The 14,031-nt window shown below is 48.9% G+C and overlaps 1 protein-coding gene across 8 annotated transcripts in view; it reads right to left on the bottom strand.

Moving 5' to 3' along the window:
* The window catches only part of tacc1 (transforming, acidic coiled-coil containing protein 1), a 232,938-nt gene that overhangs the window by 133,719 nt on the left and 85,188 nt on the right, over positions 1-14,031 (bottom strand). For 2 of the 8 annotated variants that reach the window (XR_015074252.1, XM_085971164.1), the window contains exons 1-2: positions 5,708-6,477; positions 5,374-5,495 (exon numbers count right to left, since the gene is read on the bottom strand). Coding sequence is in view for 7 of the 8 variants with exons in the window: in XM_085971164.1 (XP_085827290.1) it covers positions 5,374-5,495; positions 5,708-5,853 (268 nt within the window). In the remaining variant the exon portion in view is untranslated. Of the gene's footprint in view, positions 1-5,373; positions 5,496-5,707; positions 6,516-14,031 lie in introns of those variants that run through there. The other 6 variants (XM_085971170.1, XM_085971167.1, XM_085971163.1 and 3 more) reach the window with 5 other exon arrangements.

Here is a 14,031-nt window from a genome sequence, read left to right as displayed (position 1 = left end):
CGATCAATCAAGAATCTAAAATAGGCGCTGGAGCTGTGAGGAGTTAACAATATACCAAAAACAGCTGGCTATGTGTTCATCAAAACAGGAACGAGAAACATTGTGGAAATGAATGTACTCACATACAGATGTCTCGGGAGCAGAGGATGCCCATATATCTGGAATGTCTCATACTTGGAGCTTTTTACAATGATTACCAACTTAGGATTCCTCGCTCCCCTGATTTTGTCCCCTTCCCTGTTGAAGTGGGGAAAACTGAGATACAGTTGTGCGGGTGTCGATAGCACCCTGATACAACAACAACTTGTATTTATAGAGCACCTTTAACGTTGTAAAAAAGTCCCAAGGCGCTTCACAGGAGTGTTATCAAGCAAAATTTGACACCGAGCCATATAAGGAGCTATTAGGTCAGATGATCAAAAGCTTGGCCAAAGAGGTAGGTTTTAAGGAGCGTCTTAAAAGGAGGAGAGAGAGGCGGAGAGGGTTAGGCAGGGAACTCCAGAGCTCAGGGCCCAGGCAGCTGAAGGCACGGCCGCCAATGGTGGAGCGATTATAATCAGGGATGCTCAAGAGGCCAGAATTAGAGGAGCGCTGATATCTCGGGGGTGTTGTGGGGCTGAAGGAGATTACAGAGATAGGGAGAGGGCGAGGCCATGGAGGGATTTGAAAACAAGGATGAGAATTTTGAAATCGAGGCGCTGCTTAACCAGGAGCCAATGAAGGTCAGCGAGCACAGGGGTGATGGGTGAACGGGACTTGGTGCGAGTTACGACACGGGCAGCCGAGTTTTGGATGACCTCAAGTTTACGTAGGGTGGAATGTGGGAGGCCGGCCAGGAGTGCGATGAAATAGTCAAGTCTAGAGGTAACAAAGGCATGGATGAGGGTTTCAGCAGCAGATGAGCTGAGGCAGGGATGGAGCCGAGCGATGTTCCGGAGATGGGGAAGTAGGCGGTCTTAGTGATGGCGAGGAGATGTGGTTGGAAGCTCATACCTGGACATTCTTCATGTAGTGAGCCTTGACAGCGAGTGCCAGCAATCCATTTGATCATGGGGGGTTGGGGCCATGCGTCTCATTGTGTCCTGGCCCATTACCAGACACGTTTCCAGCAAGGTGACAGGGTTGTGACTGCACTCACTCGCCAGTTTACTGAGCTCATTGCTGTGGCCGCAACTGAGATTGGCGAACTCAGCACAGACCGAGGACCAAACCCAAAACTCTCGGGCAACAACGGAGATGTTACTAGGCCAGCTGTGAAGTCAACCAAAGGTCACTTAGACCAGAGGTTTGAGACCGCCCCCCCCCCCCCACCCCAGACATTTCCTCACACCTCCTGCCTGTGCCCCAGTGGTATTTTAGATCTAGATTCCGCTAAGAAGCTAAGGTTTTATCCCATCGCTTGGCAACCTATCGTCGCTGGGTCAAAATCCTGGAACTCCCTTCCTAACAGCGCTGCGGGAGTACCTTCACCACACGGACTGCAGTGGTTCAAGAAGGCAGCTCACCACCACCTTCTCAAAGGCAACTAGGGATGGGCAATAAATGCTGGTCTTGCCAGCGATGCCCAGATCCCATAAGCAAATTTTAAAAAATACTTCTTAAACATCATTTTTAATGTTAGCAGTTCTGTCTGCTGTCTCCAAACATGAAACTTTAACTGGGATTCAGTGGCCAGAAAGTGACATTTTGCACATGTACAAAAGCATGAATGCTCAGCGCTCTGTTGTCTCTGGGCAGAGGGTGGCACAGCAGCTGCTAGTATAACTCAGATCTGCGAGCCACCCATCGCTTTGTGCAGGTACCCATTCTGAAGCTGGTGCCTGCACTGGTCAAACGTTTGCCTCGGACTCAGCAGGTTGTGGGTTCAGTCCTCACTCCAGAGACTTGAGCACATGATCAAAGCTGACACCCCCACTGTCGGAGGTGCCGTCTTTCAGATGAGATGTTAAACCGAGGCCACGTCTGCCCTCTCAGGTGGACGTAAAAGATCCCATGGCACTAATTTGAAGATAAGCAAGGGGAGTTATCCCCAGTGTCCTGACCAATATTTATCCCTCAATCAAAATCACTAAAACAGATTATCTGGTCATTATCTCTGCTGTGTGTGGGACCTTGCTGTGCACTAATTGGCTACCTAACATTACATTTCAAAATTACTTCATTGGCTGTAAAGTGTCTCGGGACATCCTGCTATCATGAAAGGTGCTATAGAAATGCAAGACCTGCCCTCCCTCTCAGGTGGAAGTAAAAGATTCCACGGCACTATTCAAATAAGAGCAGGGGAGTCCCCCCCCCCGTGGTGTCCTGGCCATTATCTATCACTCAGCTAACACCACTAAAACAGATTATCAGATCATTATCTCATTGCTGTTTGTAGGACTTGGCTGTGTGCAACCTACCACGTTAGCCTGCATTACGACAGTAACTACACTACCATGTACAGCAGGCACCTCAAAGCACTGCAGAGGTACCACCAACACTGCCTCTGCAAGATCCTGCAAATCCATTGGCAGGATAGGCGCACCAACGTCAGTGTTCTCGCTCAGGCCAACATCCCCAGCATTGAAGCTTTGACCACGCTCGATCAGCTCCGATGGACGGGCCACATCATCCCGCATGCCCGATACGAGACTCTCAAAACAAGCGCTCTACTCGGAGCTCCGACACGGCAAGAGAGCCCCAGGTGGGCAGAGGAAATGCTTCAAGGACACCCTCAAAGCCTCCTTGAAAAAGTGCAACATCCCCACCGACACCTGGGAATCCCTGGCCCAAAGACGGCACAAAGTGGAGGAGTAGCATCCGGGAAGGCGCCAAATACCTCGAGTCTCTTCGCTGGGAGCAAGCGGAAGCCAAGCGCAAACAGCGGAAGGAGCGCACGTCAACCCAAGCACCCCACCCACCCACCCCTTCAACCACCGTCTGCCCCACCTGTGACAGAGACTGTAGGCCCCGCATTGGACTCATCAGTCACCTGAGAACTCATTTTTAGTGTGGAAGCAAGTCATCCTCGGTTCCGAGGGACTGCCTAAGAAGAAGACAGTTCAATAGCATTTCATAGGATGTCTCCAAGTGCTTCACAGCCAAAGGACATGAAAGGCACTACATAAGCGCAAGTTCTTTTTTTATTTAAATGGAGGCACCATCCAGGATATTTTCATTTCACGGGATGCAGTGCAGCTCAGGCCTGGGTCAGCTGATCTCAGTGAGGGCTGGGTCAGCTGATCTCAGCGGGGGCTGGGGCAGGCTTTTACAATTGGGCCTCAGGGTGTGGGAATCAGCTGGGTCCAGTGCTCCTGACTGCCGCCCTGCTGGAAGAGTTTGTGCCTGAACACTGAGTGAGAACATGGCCCATCTCAACTCTGCTGCCCTCCCCACCCCTTGCCTCCCACCCCACAATCAAAGAGTCTGCATCAAGGCTCGGACTTAGATAATTGCCACTTAGGCAAGTTCCTGGCGGGCTCCCAGTGCCCGTGGAATTGTACCCAAGTGAGATACTTTTAACTAAATTCTGTTCTTTGAACAATCCAGGGTTTCTTTTTAGTTTCCTTAAAACTGGTATTAAAAAGTCCATAATCCTTCGGAGCTCCTTCGAGAGGGGAGGGGGTGAGAGAAAAAGGGGAGCAGAAAGACAGCAAACACATTGAACAGAAGGTTTGAGAACAGATTCACCTCCCCTGATTTTGGATCCCCCTGTGTCATGCATCATTCCTAGGTTGAGGGAGCAGACAGGTAACCTAAGCCTCGTGTACTATATGTACTATTTTATGTTTTAGTAATGTGAAAGTGAACAGTAAGAATATGATGGTGCTTTAGGCATTCTCTCCCTCCAGTTAACAATGACCTTCATTACTGTTTATATGTGCAACTGAAATTGTGAATTAATTTACACAATATCAGGAATGTGCTGCTCTGGTGAGGTTAATGCTCACTTGGACTTCCCCCTCACTACCTCCTGAGAAAACACCTGGCCTCCACTCGGTCTCTCTTTCAGGGTTCAGCTGGGAGCCCGGTAGGTATCTGGGTGTGGAGATAACAGACCCAAGCCCGCTCTGCAACATGTGGAATCACAGCGTGATACAACGCAGAAGGAGGCCATTCGGCCCATCGTGCCGGACATAGTGTACCATGTGCTGTGTGGCCATACCATGTCGAGAACCTCCACAACTATTGACACAATATGCATTGTGAGCACCTGTCTCTCATCCCATCAAATCACAAATAACTGCACCTTGTGATCTAGGACCAAGATGTTGGTCAGGGTCTGGGACCTTGCATGGTTGGGGGGGGGGGTGGGAATGTCTAGGAGTGTGAGCATGCACCCGCAACTCAGTTTCCTAGTATCTCAGCTATTCAAATTCAGGGGCTGGAGCATGTCCTCCCAGTCTCCAGTGCAGTTAGAGATCTTGGGTCAAGGCTGTTGGCACCAGGCCTGAGGCTGTGCCCCGTCGAGAGCACCCTTAGGATGTGAAGGAGTTGAATTTGGGATTTGGATCTGGTACAGTAACAGGGGGCAAGGCTTGAGCATTTGAACGCGAATGGAGGTAATCAGGCCCAGGTCCATCGGCCACCCTTTAACCTCTCAAATCGCAACATTAAACCCAAAGGCTTTTGGCACATCCCAACCCACAGCAATCGCCACTCGCTGATGTCTGTTTGATTCCTCTTCAAACACGTGGGAGCAGCTCACAAACAAATGATTCATTTCAAAATATTTAAAGATGATCTGAATATTCAAAAACAAGTTGCCATTCCTCGGATGAAAACAGCCCCTCTGCAGCAACCAGAATTTTGCTTAATACAAGCGTTAAAAAAAGAAAAAACGCATAACATCCTGATTCATGCGTTTAAATAATCGCAATCGATTAAGATAGCTCTAGTGTTAATTTTTTGTGGAAACAGGATTTTGAAAATATTGCATTTTCTCCAGAATATTAAGCACTGTATTAGACCTGAATATTCTTGTGACTTTCGAGGTTATGACAATCCACTCAACCATGAACCCCCAGGAAAATGTGCTGGGAGATTATGACAAGGATAAAAGCGACCAACAAGGTTTTTTTTGGGGCCGGAGGGGGCCCCTCTATTGAAAAATAACTGCTTCTGCAGCTGGGGAGGCGATGTGACCGTTCGTGCTGTGCACTAAATGAGGAAGGAGCGCCACAGGGCATGTTATTCAAATTCCCACGTTGGACTCGGCATGTTCCTCGCCACTGATCGCAAACGGTTAAACCACAAGCACACTGCAGCCAATAGCAGCTGGCAATCTGTCAAGTTACATGACAAGAACACTGGTTTTCTTTCCCCCTGCCCCCACCCCCTTTCTTCCCATTTGCCTCAGCCCCATAAATAGGACGTGTGGCTCTTTTGCCTTACCTGATTTATCAGTCCCTGGCTTATCGCCGTGCGTTCTGTCCAGTTCACCTGCAGGAATTTCTGATGGCCCCCGGACAGGTGGAACACCCTTAGGTGTCTCCAAATTCGCTTCGGAGTCAGAACTGTAAAGAGGGGGGGGAAATGAAGAATTTCTCCTTTTGAAATTGACTTTGATTGATTCTCTTTTCCTACATTCACACCTTCCTTGTTTTAAACACCCTTACCCCCTACCCCAGCATATATATATATTTTTAAACAGTGCCTGCCCTCCACCACCCCCACCCCCACCCCCAGCATATTTTTTTTTTTGGGTGGAAAAAAACCCCCAACTTGCCTAAAGCTTAATCTTTTCTCTTCCGGCTTGGAGTCTTCATCTTCATTGCCGCCTTCTTCTTCTGATCCTCCCGTTCCTCGCACTGCAGACCAGGTCCACTTGGCCCATTGAATGGGAGACAAGATCTGCCACGGACTGAAAGCCATTGGGAAAATAGGCAAATTCTGCTGTTGGGCTGAGCGTCTCCCAAAATGGAGAGACACTAAACCTAAAAAAAAAATACTTGCGTGTGTGTGTGAGCGAATGTGTGTGCTTCTGCTAAAATCGCGGATGTGGTTTGACGTGAAAGCATCAAGTCACTGCTGGTAGCTTCCTCCGATGCTTTAAGCCTGGTCGCTCATGTGCAGTACATGACAGCAGCACTTCCTGCTCGTCCTGTGTGTGGGGTGTGTTTTTTAGCTCCAGCAGCTTTCAAATAGAGGTTATTTTCTCTCCATGGTGCAGCCCTCAGAAGAAGGGAAGGGAAAAAAAACACATCAATCTGTTTGCATGCAGCTCGTTTGCTCCTCCAGCCAAACAAGAATCAGCTGGATGGCAGGAGCAGAGAAGCATTCTCTGCGAGAGCCGCCCCTCAGATTGAACTAACCGTAGGCCGATGAGGGGGGAGCTGGTGGAGGGGGGGAGAGGAGGTCCGTCATCCACAAAGGCATGTGTGTTTGTTATCCTGTGAGTCAGACTCCCTGGTTTTTTTTTTCTTGTGGTGCAATCCAACCTGCATAAAGCTCACTGGTGCCCAGACTTCAGGCAAACCAAGTTCATTAAAGCTCACCGTCTTAAGAGCGGGGCCGAATGCAAAAAAAATAAATAACTTCACATTCGTGGCTGCTTCAAAGATGGCTGGTGTTGTCAAAGAGATACTGAAAGTCAAATGTGCAAAACATTTTGTACAATACTTGCATGTTCTGTACTCGTACTGGCAATTAATATTCTGTATGAATTATTTAGTTTTCTTTTTAATCATTCGCTCACGGGGATGTGGGCGTCGCTGGGCAAGGCCAGCATTTATTGCCCATCCCTAATTGCCCTCGAGAAGGTGGTGGTGAGCCGCCTTCTTGAACCGCTGCAGTCCGTGTGGTGAAGGTGCTCCCACAGTGCTGTTAGGGGGGGAGTTCCAGGATTTTGACCCAGCGGCGGTGAAGGAACGGCCGATATATTTCCAAGTCAGGATGGTGTGTAACATGGAGGTGGTGGTGTTCCCATGCGCCTGCTGCCCTTGTCCTTCTAGGTGGAAGAGGTCGCGGGTTTGGGAGGTGCTGCCGGAGAACTACTTCAACGCATAATATAATTCAGTGTCTTTTTTTTTTAATCGGACAGTTTTTATTGCAGAAGTATCTGCCGCATGAGGCCATATATATTTAGCTGTTAATTACTAACCTCTTCAAACTGTCTTGCTGCCTCTACAGTTCTCAGACTGGCTGCCAAACGGCGCTAAAAATACATTGGAAAGCTAAATAGTATTCTTGAAAATTAAATAAGCCATAGACTGCGGATTCCAAATCTGCCGGTATACTGGGGTGAGCGAGAGGTTTGAGTTACACCCTGAGCGCGACGGGCAGTATAACTCAGGACTCTGACTCCCGAGCACACCAGCGCTCTGAGACCACCTCTGGCGCCAATTGGATGCCTGTGTCGCTTCAGATGCAAAGTGCCAATTTGCAACCTTGCTTTTGGCTCCTTTTAATTGTAGGAGCGAAGAGTCCCTCCTCCCTGCAATCCCGAACTATTAACCATCAGCCGCCCAGGAGGCAGAGCCCTGCATCTGTGTCGGAGCAGACATGCACAGCGCTCCTTTGTTACTGAGTTCAGAACAACCAGTGAGGCGCGACCGGCAGTGTAACAACAACTTGAATTTATTATAGCACCTTTAACGTAGCAAAACGTCCTAAGGCTGACCAGGCTGATACCTGGGATGGCAGGAATGACGTATGAGGAGAGATTGGGTCAATTAGGCTTATACTCGCTGGAGTTTAGAAGAATGAGAGGGGATCTCATTGAAATTCTAACAGGACTAGACAGACTAGATGCAGGAAGGATGTTTCCGATGGCGGGGGAGTCCAGAACCAGGGGTCACAGTCTAAGGATAAGGGGTAAGCCATTTAGGACTGAGATGAGGAGGAATTTCTTCACCCAGAGAGTGGTGAACCTGTGGAATTCTCTACCACAGAAGACAGTTGAGGCCAATTCATTAAATATATTCAAGACGGAGTTAAATATATTTCTTAAGGCTAAAGGGATCAAGGGATATGGGGAGAAGGCAGGGACAGGGTACTGAATTTGGATGATCAGCCATGATCTCATTGAATGGCGGAGCAGGCTCGAGAGGCCAAATGGCCTACTCCTGCTCCTATCTTCTATGTTTCTAAGGCGCTTCACTGGAGCGTTATCAAACAAAATTTGACACCGAGCCACATAAGGAGATATTAGGACAGGTGACCAAAAGCTTGGTTAAAGAGGTAGGTTCTTACAGGAGGAGAGGTGGAAAGGCAGCACTCACAGCTGATCGCCCTGCGGTCGAATGCACGGACCCATTGACCAGTTAACCATTAAAGGCCCCCTCAGCCGGGCACAGCAACACCGGATGCCAAGAACAAACAGACTCCCCTTGCATCCAGTGTTGCTATGGTGCAAATCATGGGTAATGAATCAGATAAGCTCCTTCCGTCATTTGCATAGATTTAAATACACCTGCCCTCAGTGGGGGGGAACAAGCAGGAAGCCAGCAGAGTGGCTCCCTCGCAATTCTCCACCACATTCCCCTGGGGTTACACCAGGTTCCCGGCCGAATCGCCAGTGTGAATCCTAAGCCATGTTGTCTTTTTGTACGTATAGCCAAACTCACTGCTTAACAAGTCTGCTCCAGATTTCTGATTGGCGGATATCTTGACCAAACCCTGGGATTAGGTACAAAAATGACGGACTGGAATATCTTCAGAAGGCTTCCGCAGGTTCCAGGACCATTTTCCTCCCAAAATTCCAGGAATCTTGCGGAGCCACTAAGATACAGTGATTGACACAGCTCAGTCAAAACAGGTGTCACTCTTGCTGCTGAAGTCGGATCTGGTTACAAGCAAGATCAACTGTTTCATTTACTGCAGCTAGTGTTACAGGTTTACTATAGATCTTTTCTTTTAAAGTGATTGTATTTTTCTCCTCTCTCCGCCCACCCGCCCAATGTGTCCCAGCACTCGCACCTTCGGTTGCTGGAGATCTGTTCCCAGACCGTTACCAGTGACACTGTGTGCTTTTTTTAAATTAGTTCCTGGGATGTGGGTGTCACTGGCAAGGCTGGCGTTTATTGCCCATCCCTAATTGCCCGCGAGAAAGTGGTGGCGAGCCGCCGCCTTGAACCGCTGCAGTCCGTGTGGTGAGGGTACTCCCACAGTGCTGTTAGGGAGGGAGTTCCTGGATTTTGACCCAGCGACGATGAAGGAACGGCCGATATATTTCCAAGTCAGGATGGTGTGTGAGACTTGGATGGGAACTTGGAGGTGGTGGTGTTCCCATGCGCCTGCTGCCCTTGTCCTTCTAGCTGGTAGAGGTCACGGGGTTGGGACCTCTCGCGTGCACTGTACCAGGAACGAGGGGTTCAGGAGGACACCACCCCTTGAATTTTGTTACTCCCTGTGAAATTGTCCCGTGCATCGTTACTAATGAGCACATTAAAACAATCGCAGGAAGTTCCTTCACTGTCTGAACAAAGGACTTGACCGAGAGAGGTCCTAACTATGGCTGTTGGGCCATTCCTAGCCTTCAAACGCTGCCAATCTATCTCCGGAAGCTCAGGCATTTCAATTCTATTTGCTCACATATTTCTCATTTAGTGGATTGTCCTGTTTGAATGATATGGGTCTGGAGGCTTGAAACTGGCTGGTTTTAGCCCCGTTGCCTCAGTGATGCATGAAGTCTAGATCAGAACACCGAGATCTGTCAGCATCAGCGACCCGAGATCTTTAGAAATGAATGGAATTTACACTGTTATCTATTGCCCTGAGGTTCCATGGTAAACACTTAATGATTCATGAAGACATAAAGCTTGGAGACTCCTTAACCCATTAATGCCTTTGTTAAATGGCAGAAAAGAGGAATTTCATACCAATGTGTTGACATGTTGCTTATTTATATTACAGTAGCGTCAGCTGTCGCTCAGTGGGCAGCATCCTCACCGCTGAGTCAGAAGGTCGTGGGTTCAAGTCCCACTCCAGGGACTTGAGCACAAAATTCGAGGCTGACACTCCAGTGTAGAGCTGAGGGAGTGCTGCACTGTCAGAGGGGCCGTCTTTCAGATGAGATGTTAAACCGAGGCAACGTCTGTCCTCTCAGGTGGACGTAAAAGACCCCGTGGCACTAATTTGAAGAAAAGCAAGGGGGAGTTGTCTCCGGTGTCCTGGGCCAATATTTATCCCTCAACCAACATCACTAAAACAGATTATCTGGTTATCACATTGTTGTTTGTGGGAGCTTGCTGTGCGCAAATTGGCTGCTGTGTTTCCTACATTACAACAGCGACTAAACTTCAAGAAGTACTTCATTGACTGTAAAGTGCTTTGGGACATCCTGATATCGTGAAAAGCGCGATATGAAATGCAAGTCTTTCTTTTTACACAGTGTGATTTCAATCCATTGTTGGCCACCAATGATCTCCGCCAAAGGCACATCTGAGAGCAGAAAGCTCACCCCATGGGAAATTGCAATCGCAGTCCAGCCTATGTCCTATCTCTCTGCTGTCCCGCCCCACCGAATTGATTCATCTCCTCTGGTGTCTTGTCTGATGTCAATCAGGTCGGCATTTGTGCACTCCGCTCGTGGAATGCGGAATTCTAGTCAGGCGACAACCTTAAGAACCCAGCATTTCAGATCTTAAGCCATACTTGATGGAAGGGAACATGACCCAGCCTCATTCCGCAAATGGTTTTAACTCACTCATCACTGATGGATCACTCGTGCAACCCACAGTCAGTCTGCACAGGTGCAACAACACAAAACTCCAGTAAATGGCACCAAATAGCATATTTAGCAGTGAATAAGCTCGTACACTTTCTCCTTCATCACCTTCAGCAGACATTTTTCTCCTTTAGATTCATAGCATACAGAATCACAGAATCAGAGAATGGTTACAGCACAGAAAGAGGCCATTCAGCCCATCCAGTCCGTGCCGGCTCTCTGCAAGAGCACTTCAGCTAGTCCCACTCCCCCGTCCTTTCTCCATAGCCCTCAGGTATTTATCCAATTCCCTTTTGAAAACCACGATTGAATCTGTCTCCACCACCCTTTCAGGCAGTGCATTCCAGATCCTCACCACTCGCTGCGTAAAAAAGTTTTTCCTCATGTCGCCTTTGGTTCTTTTGCCAATCACCTTAAATCTGAGTCCTCTGGTTCTCGACCCTTCTGCCAATGGAAACAGTTTCTCTCTATCTACACCCCTCTATCAAATCTCCTCTCAACCTTCTCTGCTCTAAGGCAAACAACCCCAGCTTCTCCAGTCTATCCACGTAACTGAAGTCCCTCATCCCTGGAATCATTCTCGTAAATCTTTTCTGCACCCTCTCTAAGGCTTACACAACCTTCCTAAAGTGCGGTGCCCAGAATTGGACACAATACTCCAGTTGAGGCCGAACCAGCATTTTATAAAGTTTCATCATAACTTCCTTGCTTTTGTACTCTATGCCTCTATTTATGAAACCCAGGATCGCGTAAGCTTTTTTAACCGCTTTCTCAACCTGCCCTGCCACCTTCAATGATTTGTGCACAAATACCCCCAGGTCTCTCTGTTCATGCACCCCCTTCAGGATTGTACCCTTTAGTTTATATTGCCTCTCCTCGTTCTTCTTACCAAAATGTATCACTTCACACTTTTCTGCGTTAAATTTCATCTGCCACATGTCCGCCCATTTCACCAGCCTATCTAAGTCTTCTTGAAGTCTATCACTATCCTCCTCACTGTTCACTATACCTCCAAGTTTAGTGTCATCTGCCAATTTTGAAATTGTGCCCTGTACTCCCAAGACAGAGTATGCACTTCCTGTCCACAAGCCTTATTTTCTGTTGTCATGATCCTTGATCACACTTTTGTGTCAACTTTTCCCATTGTAAATTGCCATGTCAACATTTCCCGTTCCATTTTCCATGTCAAGCGTCACAGTAGAGTTACAGAATCTTGCACTAGGTGGCTCTGTGGAACAAGTTTCTGAAGTGTCTCCACCATATATTCGTACAATTTTAAAGGGAGTGCATGAATAGAGAGCCCTGGGGGGTGTTTGTGCACAAATCTTTGAAGGTGGCAGGTTAACAAAGCGGATAATAAAGCATATGGGATCCTGGGCTTTATAAATAGAGGCAGAGTACAAAAGCCAGGAAGTTATGCTAAACCTCTATAAAACACTAGTTCAGCCCCAGCTGGACTATTGTGTCCAATTCTGGGCACCACACTTTAGGAAGGACGTGAAGGCTTTGGAGAGGGTGCAGAGAGATTTACTAGAATGGTTCCAGGGATGAGGGATTACAGTTTCATGGATAGACTGGAGAAGCTATATATATAAAACTAGCTGGAGTGCCCGGCGGTGCTGAGGGTTTTTTGAGGGCATGTTGTTATGAAAAAGTAGAAATAATTTTTATCTATATATATCAATGAGTCTGTCCGTCTGTCTGTCCTGTCTGTGTGGGGGAAGGAGAGAGAGAGAGTGGGAAGGAGAGAGAGAGAAGGGGAAGGAGAGAGAGAGAGAGAGGGGGGAAGGAGAGAGAGAGAGAGAGGGGGGAAGGAGAGAGAGAGAGAGGGAAGGAGAGAGAGAGAGAGGGAAGGAGAGTGAGAGAGAGGGGGAAGGAGAGAGAGAAGGAAGGAGAGAGAGAGAGAGAAGGAGAGAGAGAGAGAGGGAAGGAGGGAGAGAGAGAGAGGGGGAAGGAGAGAGGAAGAGAGAGGGGGAAGGAGAGAGGGGAAGGAGAGAGAGAGAGGGAAGGAGAGAGAGAGAGAGAGAGAGAGGGAAGGAGAGAGAGAGAGGGGGAAGGAGAGAGAGAGAGGGAAGGAGAGAGAGAGAGGGAAGGAGAGCGAGAGAGAAAAAAAGAGGGGGGAAGGAGAGAGAGAGAGGGAAGGAGAGAGAGAGAGTGGGAAGGAGAGAGAGAGAGTGGAAAGGAGAGAGAGAGAGAGAAGGAGAGAGGGAAGGGGAGGGAGAGAGAGAGGGAAGGAGAGAGAGGAGAGAGAGAGGGAAGGAGAGAGAGGGGGAAGGAGAGAGAGAGAGAGGGGGGAAGAGAGAGAGAGAGAGAGAGGGGGGAAGGAGAGAGAGGGGAGAGGGGGGAAGGAGAGAGAGAGAGAGAGGGGGGAAGGAGCGAGAGCGAGAGAGAGGGGGGGAAGGAGAGAGAGAGAGAGGGGGGAAGGAGAGAGAGAGAGAGGGGGGAAGGAGAGAGAGAGTGAGAGAGAGAGAGAGAGAGAGAGGGGGGAAGGAGAGAGAGGGGGGAAGGAGAGAGAGAGCCGCCACTCCTCCAGTCGATGTGTTGCGGGCCGACCCCTGATGAGCGCCCGATCCGCTGAGCCGGAGCCCTCGCCGCTGCTCCCCTGCTCGCTGTCTCTCGGGTCGCGTGGTTCTCTATTTTCCCGTGCAGCCGGCCAGAGAGAAGAAAAACAAAAGAGATGAAGAGGGACGCGACTGAGTGAACGATCTAATTTAAAGCAGCCTCTCCCCGCTAAAAGGTGAGAGCCGGAGGGAGATTTTATGGGTGAAGAAGGGCGGCCGCCATTTAATTTCCCACCCGGGGAAGGGCTTGGAAAATTGAGCCCGGCCGCGGTGGCCGTGCGCGGCCTAGCGCTTCAGGTACGGCCGGGCTCTCGGGCCACGACTTACCTCAGCTGAGCTCCCGCTTTGGGAGAGAGAGAGAGGGGGGAAGGAGAGAGAGAGAGAGAGAGAGGGCGGGAAGGAGAGAGAGAGAGAGAGAAATTCCTGAATTAATACTAATGAATCAACAATTTCCTCACCTCCATTACCATTTTTTTAGCTTCAGGCCCGGCTGGTCTTTAATGGCCGCCACTCACCTCAGCTCAGCTCCCGCTCGGCAGTTTGAAGGATTAGACCCCGCCCACAAACGCCATGAAACGCCCCCCAATTGGTCAACCATCACGTCACTCAAAGCTAATGAGCGGTAGGATTGGTCAACTGCTATTTTGTATGTTTTTTGAACGTTTTTTAAAAGTAAATATGCCTATGACACTCCCCTGATTGGTCAAATACGCCTATGACACTCCCCTGATTGGTCAACCGCTAATTAGCGGATTTTGTATGTTTTTTGATCGTTTTTTTAAAAGTAAATATGCCTAGGACACTCCGCTAATCATAAGCTTT

The sequence above is a fragment of the Somniosus microcephalus genome, chromosome 30 (assembly GCF_052327205.1).
Source record: "Somniosus microcephalus isolate GS21.2 chromosome 30, FLI_Smic_1.0, whole genome shotgun sequence".
Lineage (NCBI taxonomy): Eukaryota > Metazoa > Chordata > Chondrichthyes > Squaliformes > Somniosidae > Somniosus > Somniosus microcephalus.
This window is presented reverse-complemented; position numbering and strand designations above follow the sequence as displayed.